General features: G+C 36.8%; 1 protein-coding gene across 2 annotated transcripts in view; it reads left to right on the top strand.

Moving 5' to 3' along the window:
• Positions 1-23,596, top strand: part of LOC127537900 (putative tetratricopeptide repeat protein 41) — an 83,050-nt gene that overhangs the window by 38,537 nt on the left and 20,917 nt on the right. For both annotated transcript variants that reach the window (XM_051961241.1, XM_051961242.1), the window contains 5 exons: positions 284-498; positions 13,387-13,547; positions 16,041-16,485; positions 18,598-18,837; positions 22,174-22,372. In XM_051961241.1, the coding sequence (XP_051817201.1) occupies positions 284-498; positions 13,387-13,547; positions 16,041-16,485; positions 18,598-18,837; positions 22,174-22,372 (1,260 nt within the window). The remainder of the gene's footprint in view (positions 1-283; positions 499-13,386; positions 13,548-16,040; positions 16,486-18,597; positions 18,838-22,173; positions 22,373-23,596) is intronic.

Below are 23,596 nucleotides of genomic sequence, written 5' to 3'. Positions count from 1 at the left end.
ACAATGCTTTTAGGTCATGGTGTGGGCAGGCTTAATGAAAATGTCTCTAAGAGTGTTAATTTTTTGAAGCCATTTTTAAGGTTAAATTAAAAAGTACAGAAAAATGTGTGAGTCTATGTATATAGATATGTATATATGTAGATACACATATACCCAATACAGATATACATATATACAATAATATATAGACAGACAGACTCACACACACATCCATATATATTTTAGGGGGATAAATCTTTTTAAATAGAAGCATTTACAATTTACTTGTTTGTTTTCCCCCCAGAATCAGGCCTATTCTACCAACCAAGTCTATCTTGCTTCTGTCTGGAGAACGTGGCTGTGGGAAATCAACACTGATTGCAAGTTGGGTGAATTCTTACAGAGAGAGAAATCCCGACACATTACTAGTCCCTTATTATATAGGAAGCAGCTGTGACCGTAGCGACATCATGTCTGTATTACATTACTTCATCACTGAATTACAGTACAAGCAATTTGGTAATTATAGAGTTTGGGAAATTGCGTCATAAAAGCATATTGGGTGGTATTCTGCTATCAGCATTTTTTTTTTACCTGTGTCTCCTCATGCCATCCAACTTTTTCCTAATCCAAGCTATCTACCTTATTCACTTTTTTATTTCTTCACTCACTAAGCTAATCCTCTCCTACCCTATGTATTTTTCTATTAATATTTACATAGTTTGTGAAGTTTTGCAAAGTGCTTTCCAAATATTATACCATTTGATCCTCATAACAGCCCTGTAAGCTAGTTGTTTTGTTCTCCTATTTTACAGATGAGGAAACTAAGGCACAAAGAGATTAAGGGACTTGCTGGGTATCACATAGCTAGGAAGTATTAAAGGCAGAATTTACACTCTGTTCTTCCTTATTCCAAGTCAGGGGTTTTATCTGTTAAGCCATCAGGCAGTCTCAGATGGGATTAATTATTTACAAAAGTGATCTTTCCCAAATATACCAAAATAGGATTGGTTGAGTCTGGAAAAGGGATAGATTGGAATATGTTTATTCTTTTGTTCCAAAGGTTAATTGTCAGTTTTTCAAAAGCCTCCTTTCACGTGTTAAGATTTTCCCTCATTAAGAAAAGCAGGTGATTAAATTATATAAATCATTGGTATGAGTGCAGAAGTATTAACACATAGGTGAATCCATGAGTATTTTTGTTCATTCAACTACTCTTTGTTTTTAAATTCTAAATTTAATTTTTAAAATGTTGCAAAAAGTCTATTTTTTCTCCCTCCTATTTGCCCTAATTGGAAAAAAAGGAAATCTTTCTAACAAATATACAAAACAAATTTCCAAATAAGAATTCCTTATTAAATTCCTACTTTGGTGAAAAATACTATTTTAGAACTTAACAAGTTGAGTAGCTTTATCTTTAGTCAGAAAATATTTCCTTTGGGTACCAGGAGCCATCCTGTCATCAATGGAAACCAGTATTCTAGAGATGAGGTCTATAGGGATCTGAGAAGGCAGGAAGTGTGCCTGCTGCAGAGGGGATAGAACTCTCTTCTCCATTTTCCTAGATTGCAGGGTGTGGGCAGTGCAGTGGGGCAAAGTTTGCAGACCAGCCAGGAAGAGGAAGACAGGGTGTCAAGTTTGGCTGAGAAAGCCCTATTTGGTCACCGGGACCAAGTCTGAGCCACAGAACCAAGCAGTCTTGGAGAATGACCCTTCTTGGAAATAGAGCGCCTATCTCCTGGGAGGCCTTCTGATGCGAGTTCATGGGCTTGGGGAATGGACATCTTGGGTGCAGAGAACACGATAGTTTTTGCCCCTTACTGCCCATGGCTGGTCTAGCCTGAGCAGCATCTAGTCCCGAGCATCCCTCAGCCAGTAAAGTTCAGGATCTGAGACACAGGAGCCTATGGAATCCAACCTCTGCCCCTCTCACCTTAGAAAGAAGACACTGAGATCTGGAGATGCTGGCTGACTGGCCCAGGAGTGGATGACCAAGGACCAGAGCTGGACTGGGATGTGGGATTGCCTCTCCAGCTGCCATTTTCTTCCACTCCGCCCATGGGCCTCCTTCCCAGCACCAGACTCTTAGAACTGAGCAGTCTTCGGTGGTTTCTTCCACCTGCCCTTGTTTGGAGCCCGAGCCCCCCATCCTACCAGAGAAGCAAACCAAGAGTGATGCTGTCTCTGGGAATTCCCCCTTCTTGGCAGATTTCCTTGCCATGGGATCAAGTCTGTTTCCATGAACCAGCTTAGTGTGTAATTCACAGGAGAGCATGCTAAGCTTCTAAGACATCGGTAGCAATAATTCACATTTCGTTTACAAAACACTTTCTTTCCATGAATAGTACAAGTATTCCTGTCATTCCTACTTGCCAGATGAGGAAGCTGAGGCACAGAGTAGGGAAGGCCACACAGATACCAAGTGTCAGAGATAGGATTCAAACTTGGTCTTCTGAGCTTTCTTCCATCTGCCTGTGGTGTCTGATAGGGGACCGGAACAGCCAATTAAAAGGCAAACCATTTCATCCAGTTGGGCATTTAATGCCATAGAACAAGGTGAGCTGATTTTTCCCTGAGTGACTGTATCCTTTGGCATTGTGAAGGGATGTTCTCCATTGGGAAGCTGGGCCATTTGCTTTTAGGTGAATGCAGCTGACTTTGTCCAGAGAATTGTTAGGGCCCTCTTCAAAGCCTTTAATGTTTTTTTAAAAGACTGTTAAAAACAAAAGCCTCCATAAAGTCCTACTCTGATGCCTTAGTATGACAGGGAGGTTCCCTTAAGTTTTCAGAAGCTGTTTCCAAGGTCTACCAAGTTCTAACAAGTTTTGCCAAGCTGGAAAGACTTCAAATACAGCCTAGCCAGTTACCTGAAGACCATCTTAGTCAAGTGCAGAGAGGCTCAGAGCATTAGTGATAGATTATTGATAAAATAAAACAAAAATCACGTTGGGTGAAAAATATTTGGCTGTGTCAATCTGTGAACATCATCCTGTTTTAAACAAGTTAAATTTACAGATGTCCAGTGGTAATTGAAGATGCAAGACTGGAGGTCAGCAAAGAGGCTAGAACAAGAAAGGTAGACCTGAGAATCATCAGCATAGATTGGTAATTCAATCCATGGGAGTTTATGAGATCACCAAGAATAAGAAGAGGAGAGGATCGAGAACAGAACCCTGAGAGACACCTCTGGCTACAGACCCAACAAAGGAGACAGAGAAGGAGCAGCCATATAGGTAGGAAGAGAACCAGGATTGAGAGGGGGTAAAACATTCAGAATGGCCTTATGGGCCTGAGTGTCAGCCCCTTCAGTAGTGGTGATAGAGTGGTATGAATGGGTTCAGAGAAAAGCAGACATCATCAGCTTTTAGATTGTCTATAAATTGAAACTTAATTGGTAATATTTCAAGTGTAACCTCTCTCTATTGGTTCATTTCCACTACCTACTAACCCACCCCCATGTTTCTTCCAACTTGAAAAAGTCATCATTTGATCTTTCTGTCCCTCCTAACTCCGGTCCTTTATCTATTGTGCTTTCTTCTCTTCAAGAAGGTCATCTATACTGGGTACCTCCACTTTCTCTCTACTCTTTTTCTCAGACTTTTACAATTTGGTTCTCTCTACCAGAATGACTCTCTGCAAAATTATCAATGATTTCTTGCTAAACCTGGCAGTCTTTTTCTCTTTTTTATTAAAGCTTTTTATTTTCAAAACATATGCATGGATAATTTTTCAACGTGGACCCCTGCAAAATCCAAATTTTCCCCTTCTCCCCCCCACCCCTTCCCCTAATCCAATGTATGTTAAACATGTTAAAATATATATTAAATCCAATATATGCATACATATTTATACAATTATCTTGCTACACAAGAAAAATCAGATCAGAAAGGAAAAAAATAAGAAAACAAAATGCAAGCAAATAACAACAAAAAGAATGAAAATGTTATGCTGTAATCCACACTCAGTTCCCACAGACCCCTCTCTGTGTATAGATGTCTCTTCATCACAAAATCATTGGAAGTGGCCTCAATCACCTCATTGTTGGAAAGAGCCATGTCCATCAGAATTGATCATCATATAATATTGATGTTGTGCACAGTGATCTCCTGGTTCTGCTCATTTCTCTTAGCATCAGTTCATGTAAGTCTCTCTAGATCTTTCTAAAATCATCCTGTTGGTCATTTCTTACAGAACAATAATATTCCATAACATTCATATACCATAATTTATTCAGCCATTTTCCAATTGATGGGCATCATCAGTTTCTAGTTTCTTGCAGTGGCAAGAAACAAAAGGGCTCCCACAAACATTTTTGCATGGGTCCCTTTCCCTCCTTAAAGCTCTCTGAGATATCAGCCCAGTAGGAACACTGGCAGTCTTTTTTAAATCCTCATTCTCCCTAGTCTTGGACACTTGATTACTATCAATTTCCTCTTTAATTCTCTTTTCAGGTTTTCAAGATACCCCTCTTAATCCTGGTTCTCCTCCTACCTATATGGCTGCCCCTTCTCTGTCTCCTTTGTTGGGCCTGTAGCCATAGGTGTCCCTCAGGGTTCTGTTCTGGACCCTCTTCTCTTCTTATTTTTGGTGCTCTCATAAGCTCCGATGGATTGATTTATGAATCCTATGCTGATGATTCAAATGGTCTGCCTTTCTTGTTTTAGCCTCTATGCTGATCTTCAGTCTTGCATCTCCAATTACCACTGGACATCTGTAAATTTAACTTGTTTAAAACAGAATTAATTATCTTTCCCCCAAATCCTACCCACTCCTCTCTTTCCTGTTACTGTTGAGGACACCATCCTCCCAGTTCCTCAGGCTCACAACTTCGGAGTCATCCTGGACTCCTCACTATCTTTGACCCACCCATATCTAAACCATTGCCAGTGCCTATGATTTCCCCTTTGCAATATCTCCCTTCTCTCTTTTGACCTCCCCCTCCCCCAGCCCTGGTGATAAGCCCTCCCTTATCATCTTATGCTTGGACTATTGCAATAGTTGCTTATGGCTCTGCCTGCCTCAAGTCTCTCTTTTAATGCATTCTACATTCAGCCACTAAAGTGATTTTTCTAAAGTGCAGGTCTGATGTTATTATCCCACTACTCAATAAACTCTAGTGGCTCCCTATTGCCTTCAGGATCTAATAAAAAAATCCTCTATTTAGCATACCTTCCCTTCCCTTCCCTTCACCTTTTTAGTCTTCTTCCACCTTGCTCCCCACAACATACTCTTCCATCTAGTGACATTGGTCGCCTTCTTGTTCTAAAAACAAGACATTCCATCTCTTGGCTAATTAATGGACCTTTTTTTTTTTCTTGGGTATTCCACATACCTGGAATGATCTTCCTCCACATCACTACTTCCTGGCTTTCCTGACTTCTTCAAGTTCCAGCTAGAATCCCATCTCTTTTTTAATTATAACTTTTTTATTGACAGTACATATGCTTGTAATTTTTTTTTACAACATTATCCCTTGCACTCATTTCTATTTTGATTTTTCTCTTCCCTCCATCTACCCCCTCCCCTAGATGGCAAAAAGTCTTATGCATGTTAAATAGATACAATATATGTGTGCAGAGTCGAACAGTTCCCTTGTTGCACAGGGAGAATTGGATTCAGAAGGTAAAAATAACCTGGGAAGAAAAACAAAAATGCAAACAGTTTACACTCATTTCCCAGTGTTCCTTCTCTGGGTGGAGCTGATTCTGTCCATCATTTGATCAATTGGAATCAACTGATCAATTCTCTTTGTCGAAGAGATCCACTTCCATCAGAATACATCATCATATAGTATTGTTGTTGAAGTATATAATGATCTCCTGGTTCTGCTCATTTCACTCAGCGTCAATTCATGTAAGTCTTTCCAAGCCTCTCTGTAGTCATCCTTCTGGTCATTTCTTACAGAACCATAATATTCCATAACATTCATATACCACAATTTACCCAACCATTCTCCAATTGATGGGCATCCATTCATTTTTCAGTTTCTAGCCACTATAAAAAGGGCTGCCACAAACATTTTGGCACATACAGGTCCCTTTCCCTTCTTTAGTATCTCTTTGGGATACAATCCCAGTAGTAACATTGCTGTATCAAAGAGTATGCACAGTTTGATAACATGCTCTCCAGAATGGTTGGATTCGTAGAATCCCATCTTCTACAGGAAGCCTTTAGTTACTCCTTTTAATCCTAGTGCCTTCTCTCTATTAATTATTTTTTATTTTCTCTGTATGTAGCTTGTCTAGATATATTTCTCTACTTGCCCCCCTCGCTCCCATTAAGATTGTAAGCTACATGAAGCAGAGAATGTTTTTGCCTTCTTTTTGTATCCCCAGTACTGAGCACAGTATCTGGCATAAGATAGCACTTAATAACTGATTATTGATTAATAAATGATTCCTGTAAGATAATGTGAGACATATCAAAATTGATATCCTCAAAGCAAGTTAATTTACAAGATACAGGTAGTTGCAGATGCCCTGAAGAATGGCACTACTTAAAGGGATAAATAAGAGACTTGGAAGAATTAGTTTCATTGTGAACTCAAAGGAACAAATACATAGAAAATAGTACACATTTGTCAGAGTTTCTTTAGAGTAATAGCCTTTTATCACTAGCGGCAATAGAAATAGCACATTTGGACTCTTCAGTGTACCATTTAAGAAAGCAGGAACAGCACTTAAAAAGATTAATTGAGTAGAACATTTAAACCAGATCAAGAACACACAGAAGTTGCATAACTAGAGGTGACAAAGCTTGAACGAACTTGTTGAAATGCTTAAAGGGAGGCTATCAAAAGAATGGGAAAAAAATAGCATAAAGTACTCTACTCCAAAAAGTAGAGAAGACATCATTAACTACTGACCTAAATACATACTTTCTTATCTTTATGAAATTTTTATGAGAATGTCATGCCCACATGTTTAACTTGGCTTTTGGAAACAGTTTTCTATAGCAGTTCCAATTTTTGTAGATACATAATTGACTAATAAAGGAAGAAACTGTAAGACTTTCTGATTTATATTGTTGGTTGACTATATTAAAGTATGGAATTGCAAAAAGGCTGCCTTAAAAATATTATCCAACAATGTCTCCTATACATATGTTAAAATCATACAATACTTGAAATATATCTGCCATTAGGCAGATATAATTTTATTTCATCCATTTATGTTCATATAGCATAAACCATAAAACAGACTTTTTAAAAAAGTATTTCTATTCTCACAGAACACTGGAGAATTCAAGTGAAAGAAGGATTTCCTGAAGTGTAATAGTAGCCTCTATTTTTTTAAATTTGTTAGTAACACTGTACTGATTGCATCAAACTTTAAAATAACCTGGGGTGCATGAACCAATTTCATCATAAAACCAACTGTAAATTTTCTTTATTAGTCCAATAGTGTTTTTTACTTTGATTTTATTGATCTCCCCTTTTACAGAATTTTAAATTTGGTATTTAATTGGGGATTTTCAATTTGTTTTTTTTTTTTTGTTTTAACATTTTTAGTTGCATGCCCAGTTCATTGATCTTCTCTTTATTTAATTCAAGTAAGCATCCAAATTCCCCTAAGAACTGCTTTTGCTAGATCCCATAAATTTTGGTATGTCATCTCATTATTGTCATTCTCTTGGATAAATTATCAATTGTTTCTATGATTTGTTGTCTCACACACTCATTCTTTATGATTAGATTATTTAGTTTCCAGTTAATTTTTGGTCTATTTCTCCCTGGCCCTTTATTACATGTAATTTTTGTTACATCAAAATACATTTACTATTTCTGCATTCCTGCATTTGATTTTGAGGTTTTTATGCCCTAATTCATGGTCAATTTTTGTATAAGTTCCAGAGAAAAAAGTATATTCCTTTCTGTCCCTATTCAGTTTTCTCCAAAGATCTTACCATACCTAACTTTTCTAAAATTATATTTACCTCCTTAACTTCTTTCTTGATTATTTTATGGTTTGATTTATCTAGTTCTGATGGAGCAAGGTTGAGATCCTCCACTAGTATAGTTTTGCTATCTATTTCTTTTTACAGCTCTCTTAATTTTTCCTCTAGGAATTTGGATGCTATTAGTGCTATATGCTTAGTGCATATGTTTAGTGTTGCTATTACTTACCTATAGTACCTTTTAGCAAGATGTAATTTTCTTCCTTATCTCTCTTAATTAGATTTATTTTTCCTTTTGCTTGATCTGAGAGCAGGATTGCTACTCCTACTTTTTTTTAACATCAACTGAAGCATAATAGATTCTGCTCTGGCTTTTTACTCTTACTCTGTATGTGTCTCTCTGCTTCAAATGTGTTCATCTTGCAAACAAGATATTGTTGGATTCTGGATTTTAATCCAGTCTGCTATCTGCTTCCATTTTATGGGAGAGTTCATCCCATTACCATTCACATTAATTCTTTATTTCCCACCATCCTATTTTTTCCAAGTTATACTTTTCTCTTTTCTTTCCTCTTTCCCTCCTAATCAATATTTTGATTTTGACCATCACCTCTCTCAATCTGACTTCTCCTTTTTTCAGCCCCTCCCCCTTTCTTATCCCTTTCCCCTTCATCTTCTGTTCCCCCTTCTATTAGCAACCCCTTTTCCTTTCCCCTTTTCCTTCTTACTTCTCTATAGAATAAGACAAGTTTCAATATCAAACTAAATATGTCTGATATTTCCTATTTGAGCCAAATCCAATGAGATTAAGATTCAAGCAATGCTTATTCTCTTCCCTTTTTTCCCTCAAGTGTGATAGGTCTTTTTTGCCTCTTCATGTAATGTAATTTACTCCATTTTATCTCCCCTTTCATGCTGAAATCTGTTCAAAGGTTTGATTTAGTGTTGATTTTAAGGGAAGCCAGGAAAAACTCAGAATGAGTCCTGTCTACTTGCTGTCATCTTGGCTCCATCCCCTTCCCACGAACCCATTTCATTTATTTTTATTTTTTTTAGCATTGTGTGAGTTTATTTTTATTTGGAAATGAAATTAGAACTTTTAACTATTAATACAAATATAAGATACTATACAAAACATTGACAGATCCTTTTTTAAAATTATTTTTTGAATTTTCACAAACATTTCCTACATAATTCAATATACAATAGAGAAATGGTACATCTTTCTTTCAAATCTACATACAATAGAAAAACAAGTATATATATATGACATTATATATGTGTATGTTTATATATATATATTTTACAAAGCTTAACTAGTGGATATCAGGCAAGTTGACAGTGTGAACCAATTTTGAAAACAATCTTGATAATTGCATTTCAATATAGTAGATTTCCTTTTCAATTTTTCTTTTTTTTTTTAATATTTTTATTTTTTATTTAATGATTACTTTATATTGACAACATTATCCCTTGCACTCGTTTCTTTTCCGATTTTTTTTCCCCTCCCTCCCTCCACCCCCTCCCCTAGATGGCAAGCAGTCCTTTATATGTTGGATATGTTGCAGTATATCCTAGATACAATATATGTTTGCAGAACCGAACAGTTCTCTTGTTGCATAGGGAGAATTGGATTCAGAAGGTATAAATAACCCGGAAGAAAAACAAAAATGCAGATAGTTCACATTCGTTTCCCAGTGTTCATTCTTTGGGTGTAGCTGCTTTTGTCCGTCATTTATCAATTGAAACTTAGTTAGGTCTCTTTGTCAAAGAAATCCACTTCCATCAAAATATGTCCTCATACAATATCGTTGTCGAAGTGTATAATGATCTCCTGGTTCTGCTCATTTCACTTAGCATCAGTTCATGTAAGTCTCGCCAGTCCTCTCTGTATTCATCCTGCTGGTCATTTCTTACAGAACAATAATATTCCATAACATTCATATACCACAATTTACCCAGCCATTCTCCAATTGATGGGTATCCATTCATTTTCCAGTTTCTAGCCACTACAAATAGGGCTGCTACAAACATTTTGGCACATACAGGTCCCTTTCCCTTCTTTAGTATTTCTTTGGGATATAAGCCCAATAGAAACACTGCTGGATCTAAGGGTATGCACAATTTGATAATTTTTTGGGCATAATTCCAGATTGCTCTCCAGAATGGTTGGGTTCGTTCACAACTCCACCAACAATGCATTAGTGTCCCAGGTTTCCCGCATCCCCTCCAACATTCATCATTATTTTTTCCTGTCATCTTAGCCAATCTGACAGGTGTGTAGTGGTATCTCAGAGTTGTCTTAATTTGCTATTCTCTGATCAATAATGATTTGGAACACTCTTTCATATGAGTGGTAATAGTTTCAATTTCATCCTCTAAAAATTGTCTGTTCATATCCTTTGACCATTTATCAATTGGAGAATGGCTTGATTTCTTATAAATTTGAGTCAGTTCTCTATATATTTTAGAAATGAGGCCTTTATCAGAACCTTTAACTGTGAAGATGTTTTCCCAGTTTGTTGCTTCCCTTCTAATCTTGTTTGCATTAGTTTTGTTTATACAAAGGCTTTTTAATTTGATGTAATCAAAATTTTCTATTTTGTGATCAGTAATGGTCTCTAGTTCATCTTTGGTCACAAATTTCTTTCTCCTCCACAAGTCTGAGAGATAAACTATTCTATGTTCCTCTAATTTATTTATAATCTCGTTCTTTATGCCTAGGTCATGGACCCATTTTGATCTTATCTTGGTATATGGTGTTAAGTGTGGGTCCATGCCTAATTTCTGCCATACTAATTTCCAATTATCCCAGCAGTTTTTATCAAATAATGAATTCTTTTCCCAGAAGTTAGGGGCTTTGGGTTTGTCAAACACTAGATTGCTATAGTTGACTATTCTGTCTTGTGAACCTAACCTTTTCCACTGATCCACTAATCTATTTCTTAGCCAATACCAAATGGTTTTGGTGACTGCTGCTTTATAATATAATTTTAAATCAGGTACAGCTAGGCCACCTTCATTTGATTTTTTTTTTCATTAATTCCCTTGAGATTCTCGACTTTTTATTGTTCCATATGAATTTTGTTGTTATTTTTTCTAGATCATTAAAATCCTTTGCAATTTTTCTGTCTTTTTTTTATACATTTGAAAATTCTTAGAAGTTCATTTTTGATTTCAATGTGGCTAACATCTTGCCCTTTGACCCATGCATGTTATAAATGAAGTAGGGTGTATTCTGAGATTCTGAGAAGGGTCCATAGACTTCATCAGACTGCCAAAGAGAATGGATGCATGATACAAAAATGACTCCGAACTTTTTGCACTAGGACATTGTAAACATCCTTCAGAAGAGTTTTGCTGAAGTATCCATACAGGAAAAACCAAATGGATGAAAAGATGCCTATTGATGAATCTCTTGTATGCAATAAGCTGGATAGCCCATAAACTCACTCCCTTAATGAATATATTTTTGACAAATCTTGTTGAATGGACAATCAGCTGGGTCCAGAATGGATAAAAAGGAAAAGTGTTGGATTGTCTTTGGGAAATTTTATAATTCTTTTAACTACTTCAGGCTTCTATTTAATATGAAGATCCATCCTCTTACTATTAATAATCTTTTGTGAAATACTGCAGTCTCTGAAGAAAGGATACTGGAGGGCTATTGGAAAAGCTATTGAGCATTTCATATTGAGCATAAAAAAGCTGCCACATACCACCAATGGAGAGTTATATAGGAGGAATGGTGCAGACTCTAATCAGAGAAATGTGTATCTGGAAAAGAAGGTGGATAACTGAGGGACATCTTCTATATGTCTCTGAGGACCACATAATTTCAGAAGATTTAGTAGGAGGCCCTCACTCACAGTGGGCCCAGTCACCTGTGGAAGACTTATGAACAAGAACCTCACAGGAAGAGGTATAAATCAGTTATGACTTAATACCACTGGAAAAAATGTGTATATCAATCAGATTACAGATCCATGGAAGTATCAGTGGAAGATGCTCTCCTAAAATTCTTCACCCAAAGAATTAAAGTAATAATCTTTTGTCTTAAAAACTTTAATATTATATCTTTCTTTTATATAAAAGACCCACCAGAAGCAAAACTTCACCTTGTTATTATTAATCTTTTTTCATTCTCCCTTTTTTAATACTTCCTTGTTCTTCTGTTCTTCCAGAATATTGATATTTTTTAAAATGGTCATAGAAGTTTATTGATATCAATTTGCATGCTTACTGAAATGTGCCATCGTATTTGAGGTTTCCAGAAATTTAGAGTAGTACTTGTTATGATTCTCTTCTTTTGTATTCTTCTTTTGAAAGACATGTGCATGACATTTAATGACTTAATGTGCAAAAGGTACCTAAAAACTATGATTCCTGAGCTTCCTGTTGGTAACTTTATTTGCTTAGACTTCAATCTCTCTCAATTGTTATGGAATAGATTTGCTTTTGGGGGAAGAGAAACAATTTGAAATCTGCATCAAGATGAATAGCACTAGAATTTTTGATGAGTTTGTCACTTGGTCTTCCCATTGTGTTTGGTTGTTTGGTGACATACATCTAGTGCTTTGAGTTCCCTCATAATGACACTTTTTCTGGCCATTCCTAGTATCTAAAGGATTTTGGCAATGTGAGTGTGGGATCCCAGGATTTGACAGCAGGGCTCAGTAAAAGTAATGTTATAATCAGTGGGATCTTTCCAATCTCGAATTAAGTAGGAGAATCTCAGAGATTGGTTGAAGAGGTGTTGTTTTGGGGGATGCACTCAAAGCTGACCTTGACACCTAGGCAGGTATATTCCATTACCAAATTAGAGAATGTCAAACAAAGGACCTCTTAGGTCATGTAGTCCAATCCATATGCAAGAAGGAATCTCCTTTTATGATATCCCTAAGAAATGAGACTTTTTTGGAATCACATCCAGCCTCTGTTGAACAACTCCAGTGAGGGGAAACTCACTACTTCTTGGGATTCCTTCCCTGAGCTGAGGGACAGCACGTCATGTGGTATGACTTGTAACTCTTTTAGCTTAACTTTTTAATTTAATTAAAACCATCTTAGACAATGTATGGGCCAGTCAATTAGCTTATCAAAGAGTTAGTTTTCCCACTTCTAAAATGAGGATTAATACTACATTTACTATCTTCCTCAAAGAGTTGTTGTGAGGAACTTGTTTTTAAAACATTAAGAGCCATGTAAATATGAGTTATAAATGAGAGAGAAATAGATCTTTGTATTCTATAGCCTCTTTCATCTAAGATTTTCAGTCTGCCTTACAGATATCTGGTAGTGAATTTTCATTTGTAAAAAAGGAGACTTTTGAGATTGGAAATTGATCTTTTTCAGCAGTAAGGCAGGAAATAGAGATCATTCTAGGTCATAAGTCATTATACCACCTGACATATTTTAACAATCTTTATAGTATGTAGGTTTGTTTTTATATGCTTTTGAAATATTCTTGTGAAAAGGAACATATTTTTAACCTAATTTTTGTGCCCTTAGGTACTCGGATTGAAACTGATCTAATTAATGAAGATTCCAAAGTATGGGTTTTTTCACTTCTTGTAGAAATATTTTTAGCCTCCATCAGTTTAAAGCCATGTATATTAGTACTAGATGGAATTGAAGAATTGATTGGTGTTTATGGAATTTCAGGACAGAAGGTACAGTTTTCTAAAAAATTATACATTCATCAATGTTTTGTTACTTGAAAATTATTGAAATAATTAAAAATAATATTGCATGTCATCTTTCTACCCAAATATTTCAAATTTCATCCTTCATGTTAAATGTGATATTGTTGGTAGTTATTGCATGGAATAATATCATGGCTAAAAAGAGTTCTAGGATTTGGATGTTTCTATTCCATGCTATCTACCTACACTCCGCTACCCCCACATGAATGGGTCAAGTTTAACTTGTTCTACCTTTATGTTCCCTATCTTTATATCAGAAAGAATTTAAAGCAGGAGAATAAAATTAATTTTCCCATGAGGTATTTAAATACTGCATAGCATTCTCTCCGAAATAAGTTTAATTATTCTACTTGCTTATGAGAAAACATAACTCTTTAACATAATAGTAATTATGTTAATTATGTTAATTTGTATAGCACTTTTAAGTTTTGTCAAGTATTTTATGTAAATTATCTCATTTGATCATATGCATTTTTCCTTCCTGTGGTTTAGAATGACAATGTTGACTAATTTGTAGTTTGAGAAAGCCCTTCATAGCTGGTGCATACATATTTGCTAAATTTAGCTAGCTGAGGACAACAAAGACATCCTCCATAAGAATACTTTTATTTAGATAATTATTTTAAAAATTATTTAATGAATATTTTTTGGTTTTTCATCACCTTGATTTCTAAGTAGTAGAATTTCTTTACCCAAAGAGCCTTTCATTATGACAAATCATTTTTAAAACAGGGGCAAAAACAGTTTATTTAGCAAAAGTAACCATTGTGTTTAGTTTAGTTTGACATGCTAGCTAATGTTTCCTGAAGGCTGCTATTGTCCTTCCCTCTCCCACTTCTATAAAAAAAGAAAGGAGGTATATTTAAATTTTTTTTCTTCAGGCCAAGTTCGATCATTCTCTTTCCTTTCTTTCCCCTCCCTTCCCTTCCCTTCTTATCTTGTCCTTTCCTTTCCTCCCCCATCTCTCTCCTTTTTCCTCTCCTCTTCTCTCCTGTCCTTTTTTTTTTTTTTTTTTTTTTTTTGCTAGTGTACTTTTTCTTTATAGTGATGTCATTATAATTGTTTCCTTTTTTCTGCTTACTTTACTTAACAGCAATTCACATAATAATAATAAAACAGCAACAACTAGCAATTATAGTGGATTAAGGTCTGTAAAGCCCTTGTAAAAGATGATTTTTTTTTTTTACAACCGCCCTAGGAAGTAAGTGCTATTAGTATCATATTTTTTACACATGAAAAAACTGAGGCAGAGAGTGGTAAGGTGACTTACCTGACCCTGAGATCATGCAAATAGGAAGGATTTGAATTCAACTTTTGTAACTCCAAGTCCAGGATTTCTCTACTGTGCTATCTTATTTTCAAATTTATGATTTTTTCAGTACAATAATATTCAATTACACTAATGCACTAATTTGTTTATACATCCCCCAGTTGATGTTAATAGTTCTTTAAGATTTTGGTTGATGTTTTTCATTTTTACATTCACTTCATTTCCAAATATATTTTTCCCTCCTTCCCTCCCCAGAGGTATCTTTTGTAACAAAGATGAAAAGATGAAAAGAGAAAAAGCAAATCATAGCTCAACAAAATTAAGCAGCTTGTCTACTCCATCTTTCAAAGCCATAGTCCCTTACCTTTGCAAAGAAGGGAGGAAAGTGTAAATAATTCTTCTTTTTAATTGGCTAGAAAACTTGGTCAGTATATAATGATAAAATGTTCAGGGGTTCTGTTTGTTTGTTTTATTTCCATCTCCACTGTAGTTATTGTCTTTGTTGTTTTCTCTAACTGTTCACTTCACTGTGCTTTAGTTCATGTAAGTCCTTCTATATTTCTCTTTATCCTTCACAACTACTATTCTTTAGAGGACAGTAATATTCTTTCACATATATCACACTTTTTAAAAACATACCTAAATAAATGTTAATTATCCTTTAAAAATATACACACTTTTCCGTGTCTATATTTAGCCAGAAATTTTTTTTAAAGAAAAAAAATGTTATTTGTGACCATTAACTTTTGATACCACATTCACTTCCCAAAGTTCTTTGTGCCATCTCTACCAAAACTTCTCCTTGGAACAAAAATGAGATCAAAGCAAAGCAAAACTTCTGAACAATCTTTCCCTATTCCATATCCATAACCATTCATTTCTCTGCTGAAAATGAGTACGTATTGTGCTCTGCAGTCAGGTTGAGTGATTGCAGTCAATTCTAACACTGCTTTTCTTCATTGCTGGGTTGTTTTTTTAATCTTATTATGGTGGTTGTATTCATTCTCCTAAATGCTTAACTAAGATGCTAGAACAGCATGTGAAATCAGATAGAGTAATACCGTGTTTGAACTATTTTTCTCTCCCTCTTTGTTTGCTATGAGACTATATCCAGTTATTCTAACTTTGAAAAATATTGACAGAATTCTTTTGAAAATATCTTTAAAATGTAATTTTTTTGACTTTATCAGGCAAAAGATTTTTCGTGGCTGCCCCCCTCTATTTCCTCTAATTGTAAATTAATCATGAGTACGGTATCCTCCAGTATCAGTTACAAATCACTGTCTGCCCGATCAGATGTAAAAACAGTGGAGCTCGCCATTTCCTCCGATGAAAACACAGTTATCAGAATTTTCGAACAGTATCTCACAGTACCTCACAAAAACATTTTTTCTTATCGAGAGAAACATAACACAAGGAAAAAACCATGCCTAAGCCCTTTGAAAGTTGCAATCTTGGCCAATGAGTTTCAAGAATGTCGACTCTACCGAAACGAGTCAGAATGTATTCAGGAATACCTGGAAGTGCTTTCAATTCAGGAGCTGTGGGAATTGATTCTCAAGCGATGGGTTGAGGACTATAGTTGGATTATCAAACCCAAAAAAGTAATATCAACTTTGCCGGATACTAAAGGCCGTAAGTACATTTCCTAATGAAAGTTTGCTTCTTGAGTATCCCAAAGCAGTGGTTTGGACAGAGGGGAGTAGAGACTCCAGTCTCAGGCCAGAAACAGTCATGGAAAGGAATGAAGCTGCTCAATTCATTTTGGCAGATCCATTATTAAATGCTTATTGTGTGCAGAGTACTGTGGTTGGAGGTGTGCCATTTGTCTCAACTTCATTAGACAAATCATATAGTCCTCCTGGAGGTCACTGGGTTAGGGAAATGTGCCCTACAAAACCAAGGCAAGCATGACATATAAAATTATACCTGTTTGGAAGATGACAAGGGAGACAGTCTGGCTGGAATGAAGATATGCAAAAATTGAGATCTCTGGGACAGTCTGATGCCAGGCCCAGAGGCTCCTCAGAGCCAGACACAGGAGCTTGGTCTTTGGAGTAAGTGAGGAACCTCGATAGGGTCCTGGGGAGGGGGGGGGTTCCTGGCTACATCAGGAAGGCTCATCCCACAGTTTGTGAGGATGGTAGGGGAAGAGGGATGGGAGGCAGAGCTCTGCTAGGAGGCCAGAATGGCTGGGGATCAGGCCTTCTTCTGGGGCCGTGGCAGGGGCACCAAAGGAGACTCTTCTTGGATGAAACAAGGGTCCAAGAAGATGCCGGGTGTTATCTGAGGCACTGGGAGAAGATGAAGCTGGAAGGAGGTGCTTAATTGAGTCAGAAGGACAAGCTTAGTTTTTAACGACTGAAACTGGAGGTGCAGGAGCTGGAGGTCGTGGGATCACTTAGGGGAGAGCTGGACCTTATCAAAGTCAATTAGTCCAAGCCTCTGATTGTATAGGGGGGAAGTTGAGACCAAGCGATTTGCTCAGGGTCTCACAACTTGTGTCTGAGGCAAGACGTGAACTCCATTCTTCCCTTGTCATAGGTTCAGAGCTTTGGGGAGAGGCCGGGCTGCAGACTGAGTTTTGGGGAGCAGTCTCTATAGAAGTAATGAAATGGGGCAATGAGAGTAAATTGGACTGTCCAGGGAGACATTGTAGAGAGAAGAAAACCCAGGTCTGAACTTTGGGGAGCAGCCACATTCCTGAATGAGGGGTGGATCAGGTTTTGGAAGCTGCTGCTGGATAAGAGAGAGAGCAGTATGGACGTTGTAGAGATGTTGGGTGGCTGAGTGCGAAGACAGTGGCCCTGGCCATTGATTCCAAGGAATATGGACCAGGCAGCCAGAGCAAATCATTTTTATTTCCATCCAGATTCCTGGGTGCTCTCAGACTTAGAACCTTTTGGGGTACAGGAGCAGGATTGGGCTGGTCATTCACATGGACACACTGGCAGACAATTCATGTAACTGGCTGCCCTCTAGTGGACCCCATGAAAATAGGAAACAGAACCAAAGGGCTTCATGGCTTTGGTGACGACAAAGAACCCCCTTTGTCCCATCACTCAAGAGCCAAGTAGTGATTGAGGGCCTTCCATATGTCCTTACCACACGAGGCTTACTAATACAATGAATGAAACGGTCCCTGCTTGCAAGGGAGCGGTTTTCTAATATTTCTAATTATTTCTCACATGAACCATAGCAGCCAGGCCACTGTCTGGCTCTTTTCTCTCCGTGTCCTTAGTAGAACAAAAAGCCAATGAGAAGTCCACATGGGGCCGGTCAGTCAAGAAGCGCCATTTGTGCTGAACACTGGGAGGTAGAAGGCAGCTCTTGGTCTCAAGGAGTACACAAAGTAACAGAAGGAAGGAGGACTAATTGACTTTGATAAGGTCCAGCTCTCCCCTAAGTGATCCCACAACCCCCAGCTATCATGTGCAAACATGATAGATGCAGATTAGAGCTGGAGAACATATGGTAAAGAGACCAATAGAATCTAGCTTAATATAGTACAATTCCTGTTTGGGGACTCGTTTTGGGAGGTGGCCATCCTATCCTTCAGATCATTCATTCGTAGAAATATGGGGTTAGGAAATCTTATGTAAAGATGCTAAGTAGGGGTTCCTCTTTTGTTAAAAAAAAAAAAGGCACGCACCTTTTGGCGAGTGCTGCTAATTTCTAATGATATTTTGGGTGGTTTTTTTAATGGTGGTGATTCATTCTGAAAATATTGTCATCCTCTTACTACAGGACTGAGTGGCTGGGTGGTAGACATACTATGTTTATTAAGTGTCTCTCATTGTGGATTGACTGATCATGAGATACTCCAGCTCTTGGACATCCTGGGCTATAAGAATCATTACAAAGTCACCACCTCCCATTGGGCAGCCTTTCGCTTGGCTACAAAGCAGTGGATCCAAGAGAAACCAAATGGCCGATTGCATTTCTGTCATCAGTCTCTGCGGCAAGCGGTAGAGCACAAACTACTTGGTAAGGCATGAATTTAGGAAGAAGGTTGGTGGCTAGAGAGAGGGCAAGAGAGTAGAGGAAGGAAAAGCTTTTAACTGTAGTTTCTCTAGCATGATTGAATGTTCCAAGTGATGATAAATTGAAACTTTTTTTCTCCTAGCTGTCATCAGTGGTGGCTCAGTGGCCCTTAGTTATATTTAGGAAAACACAGTGTTAAAGAGAAATAATTCAGGGGCACTTAGTTCCCCAGAAACCATGTAATTACTTTATCTCTCTCTGATGAGCAATTCCAACTTTAAAAGTTTAAATAAAACCTTTACTGAGGACTGAGACTATATAATATTTATGATGATAGTAGTGATTTCTTTCTTTTTTTAATGCTAATTTTCCTTTTCCTCATCCTACCTTACTTTTGAGGTGGGATGTTGAAAAAGAAATATGGATAGTGCCTGAGTATGATGGCTTGAGGTGTCACTGGGAACCCTGTAGGCCATGTTTATCTCCAAATGCAACTTAGTACTTTTTGATTCTCCACAAATCAGAAGGTAATAAAAGCTGGGATCAGCTCTCTTTATAGCAAGGTTTCAGTGACATTATGTCTAGGCTGGTTTTTGTGATATGGCCTGAATCAGGATAATCTTATTAAGACTTTGGTTGATATGAAAACAATGCAAGTCTGGGAAGGGGAAAAATACCGACCAACTTAAAATAGTCTTTATTGTTAAAAAGACTTGCTCACTTTTGGTCTATGGTATTAAAAGTCTTCTAAGCCTTAGCCATTCTGTGGGTTCTTTACCTGATGAACTTAAAAAAGGTTTAAACTTTAGTTTTTATTATAAACTTAACCATCATCAACAAACATCAACACTTAGTAAGCAAAAGACAAAAAAATTGTATATAAAAAATCATGAAATTCTATTACCTGTTTTTAAAAATTGAATACTAAATTAGGTATACAATAAGAAAAGACTCTATTTGTATCCCACATACTTTTTATATTAAATATATTGTGTTCTTTTTTGAAAGAAAAAGGGTTTGGGGAGTATGATTTAACAAAAACCTTAATTTTTGCCTCTGGATTATAGGTTGATCCCAGGAATACTTTCCTTTTCCCTCTCTTCCTTTGAGTGAAACTGAAAATCACTCTGCCTGGGGTGTGTGTGTGTGTGTGTGTGTGTGTGTGTGTGTGTGTGTGTTAATAGTAGTGGTGGAAACATGTAATAACAAAGGATCTTGAATTTATTTCCCTCCTATGAGGGAAGTAATGTGTTTCATGATGGTTACTGTTCATTACCTTAAATTATAAAGAAGGTTGGTAAGATAGGGAGGGGAGTGAGCAGAAAGAAACCAACAGAGAGGAACTTGAGCTGTTGTAGAAAGGGTGGAACCTTCCAATTATGCTCCCTGCTGAAAATAAAGACATGAAGAAAATAGGGAGGCAGGTTGCTCTTAGACTCCCTAGAAAGATTTTTACCTGCTTGGTGTACCAACCAAGACACAGCTAAAGAGTAACTATAGATTAAACCAAAACGTTATAGCCTCAAATCTTAGAATTAGAAAGCCTGAAGAAAAATTGGGCGTTCTCTAATCTCCAGCTTCTTAAATTGTGGTTCATGACCCCATATGGGGTCTTGTAACTGAATGTGGGAGTCACAAAATTATGATTTATTAAAAGTAAATGTTTGATTTGTACATCTATTTCAGGCATATAGTTTATATATGTAAAAATTTCTCAGGCCAAGAGGGATTGTGATTGTAAAAAGTTTTAGAAGCCCTGGTTAGTTCAGTCTTACTTTGCAAAGGAAGAAGTTAAGGCCCAGGGAAGAACAATGACTTGTCCAAGATCACCTAGCTAAAAAATGGATACCAGGCCTTGGGTCTGCACTCCTAATTCAGGGCTCTGTCCATGGTGCCGGCTGCCTCACGGGAGCTCTAGGACAGGGACCAGTTGTGCTAACCTCTCTTCAGTGCTATTGGAGGTTCTAGTGGGACTTGCCTTTCTCCCATCCTAATCTCTATTGCCTTAAGAGCTAGAGGCAGTCCTCAGCCTTGACTGGAGGGACAGAGAAGCTGAAGCAATAGGCACTGCCAAGCTGACTACATCTTGGGAAAGAAAGAACTGGAAAGTTGGAACCTTAATTTTCTTCCCTCTCCTTATATGCCTTTAAACCTGGCTACTAAACCAAGAATGTAAAGAGAATATAGTCATGATTCATTCCGGTCACTTAGGTTGTGCATTGTTGGAAAATTTGAATCTACTCATATCCTTCGTGCCATTTGTTCTACCTAATAGATCATGGCTTAAGTTTATATCTTAGGAGCCAAATCAAAATTTGCATTCTTCTGTATCCTATCCAAGTCTGTTACTGTCAGAAATAACCTTGTTAAGCAATTGGCGAGTAAAGAATTGGCTTTCAGTTCACTAGCTACCAAGGACTGTATTTCCCTCAAATAGGTATGAACTTTGGATAATATTTTAGTAATAAATCTGAATTATTGCTGGAACAAGTTCTTCTATAAATACATTCCTTTTTAGAAGCTAGGATTATAATATCATTTATAAGTGATTCCTGCTCATAGTCTCCAGAAGGGATGCTCATATTTTAGATTTCTATAAAACCTGTGAAACATCCATATTGTTTTTTGGTGACTACTTCTGGCCATTATCCACAATTGCCTTTTCAAGGGAATGCTACATATAAATATTGTGACTTGTCTTTATTTAGCCTTGATCTTAACATTGAAGTTGCCACATGATGGTAATTTGGCCTTTGTAAGGCTTAGAGAATGTAAGATTTCCACTTCTGAAGTGGTAGATTTTCATGGCAGCCAGAGGCCATATGCTTCCAGTAGAGACTCAATTTTATACATATGATTGCTAGAGCTTCTTTAAAAAAGAGAGAATCACTTCAGATAGACTCATTAACCTTTGTTTGGTGTCCTGGTTCTCTGGTGAAATCAATTGAGATAAATTTCTCAGAATCATGTTTTTAATCAAATAAAATACCTTAGGATTAAAAGGAAAACAAATTATATTGAAGTACATTGATCAAAATAGTTGAAAAAGTGTTTATGGAACCCAAGTTACAAACTGTTGACATAGATGAAAAAGAGTTGCGATTGGAGAGAATTTTTATATTTTACCCCATTGATAATAGCCTCAGTGATAATGAATGAGGATCCTTCTTCTCTGATCCAGACTGACTTATGTGGGCCTTTCAGTCTAGTTCCCATCTACTTGGCTTTTCCAATAAAATAAATTTGCAGGTCCTATAGTTCATGTGATAGGCTTTAGGTAGTTTGGACATAATTGAGAAGAACAGGAAATTGGTTAACCTGTAACTGATTTTGAACTAGGTGTAATCACTCCTGTCAGAGAAAGCAGTCCATATTCCTTTCAGAACCCCATGAATTGCAAGAAGACAAATTTACATCGGATCCTGACTCAGTTCTTTCAGAGACAAAGCAGCTTTTGGAGAGCATTTGCAGAATTGCCTTGGCATCTGAAAATGAGTGGCAACTGGGAGGAACTATGTAATTTTCTCACAAATACCAAGTAAGTTTCACCATTTTTATGTGGTTATATTTTGTGGAAGAAAACCCCAATGGATTTGTTTATACTACGATTGAAGGGTGGAGATATGTCTAGCACCTTTACTATATAAAGGCAGGAAGGGGATTCTTTTCATTGGTTTGTGTCATTTGGCACATTTCATCCCATTCCCCGATATCTGCAAGACTAAGATGTCATTGGTCATCACCACTCCTCTCTCTGCCTACAAGAGTTGGGAAACCAATCTGGAAAGACCAGAAGGAAAGAGACAGAGCCATAGCACATGGCTTGGAGAAGAAAGGTGTACTTCCTTTTGCCTAGTACTTAAATTTGGCAAGTGGATCTAATTCAATATGTTGGGAAAATTATATAAATCAGGAATCTTATATTTTAGTAACTTTCCAGGAATTTATCTAGGAATTTTTCTCCCTTCCATTGTAGTCTTTGAATCCTGAAATTTTGCTCAATTTTAGTATGAATTTAATTAAGCATTTTTTTCAGTTTTATATCCTTTTAATTTTGAACTTAACTCTTTAAAAATTAAAAAAAAATACCTGACATTTGTTTAGGACATAGGAAGAAGTATTCTTATCTAATTTCTAGAAAACTTTTGACTACATCAGCATAGAGAAGCATTAATTGCTTTTTATAAAGGCTTTCAATGTAGTGCCTGCTAGCAAACTATCTTGTAGTGCAGATTACTTTAAAGGACATTTTTCCCATAGGGAAAACAATAGAATTGGAAAGGTTGTGTGTCTTTAAAGTTATAATCAATAATATGTCATAAAAGCAAAGATTGAATAATGACAAATTTCTTTATAATATTGATAATTATCATCACTTTTGGTTTGAAAAGCACTTTATACTCATTTTATCTTCACAACAACCTTGGAAAGTATTATTATTCCCATTTTACAAATAAGGAAATAAGGAAACAAATAAGGAAATGGCTTGTCCAGGTCCACACAGTTACTAAGTATCTAAGGCTGAATTTGAACTAACTTCAAGTCCAGTATTCTATCTGTTGTACTACCTAGGGATCATCCTTGGAAGTAGAAATACCTAAGTTCAAATATCACCTTTGACCTACTTTCTGGGTGACCCTGGGCAAGCAACTTACCCTTTCAAAAGCAATTTTCTTAAAGAAAGGTTCTGACCTGCATTGGTAGACAGAGTTCTCTATGCCAATTGAAACTGAAATCATAGTTTCGTCTCCATCTTTATTAC

The sequence above is a fragment of the Antechinus flavipes genome, chromosome 5 (genome assembly GCF_016432865.1).
Source record: "Antechinus flavipes isolate AdamAnt ecotype Samford, QLD, Australia chromosome 5, AdamAnt_v2, whole genome shotgun sequence".
In the NCBI taxonomy this organism is placed as follows: domain Eukaryota; kingdom Metazoa; phylum Chordata; class Mammalia; order Dasyuromorphia; family Dasyuridae; genus Antechinus; species Antechinus flavipes.
This window is presented reverse-complemented; position numbering and strand designations above follow the sequence as displayed.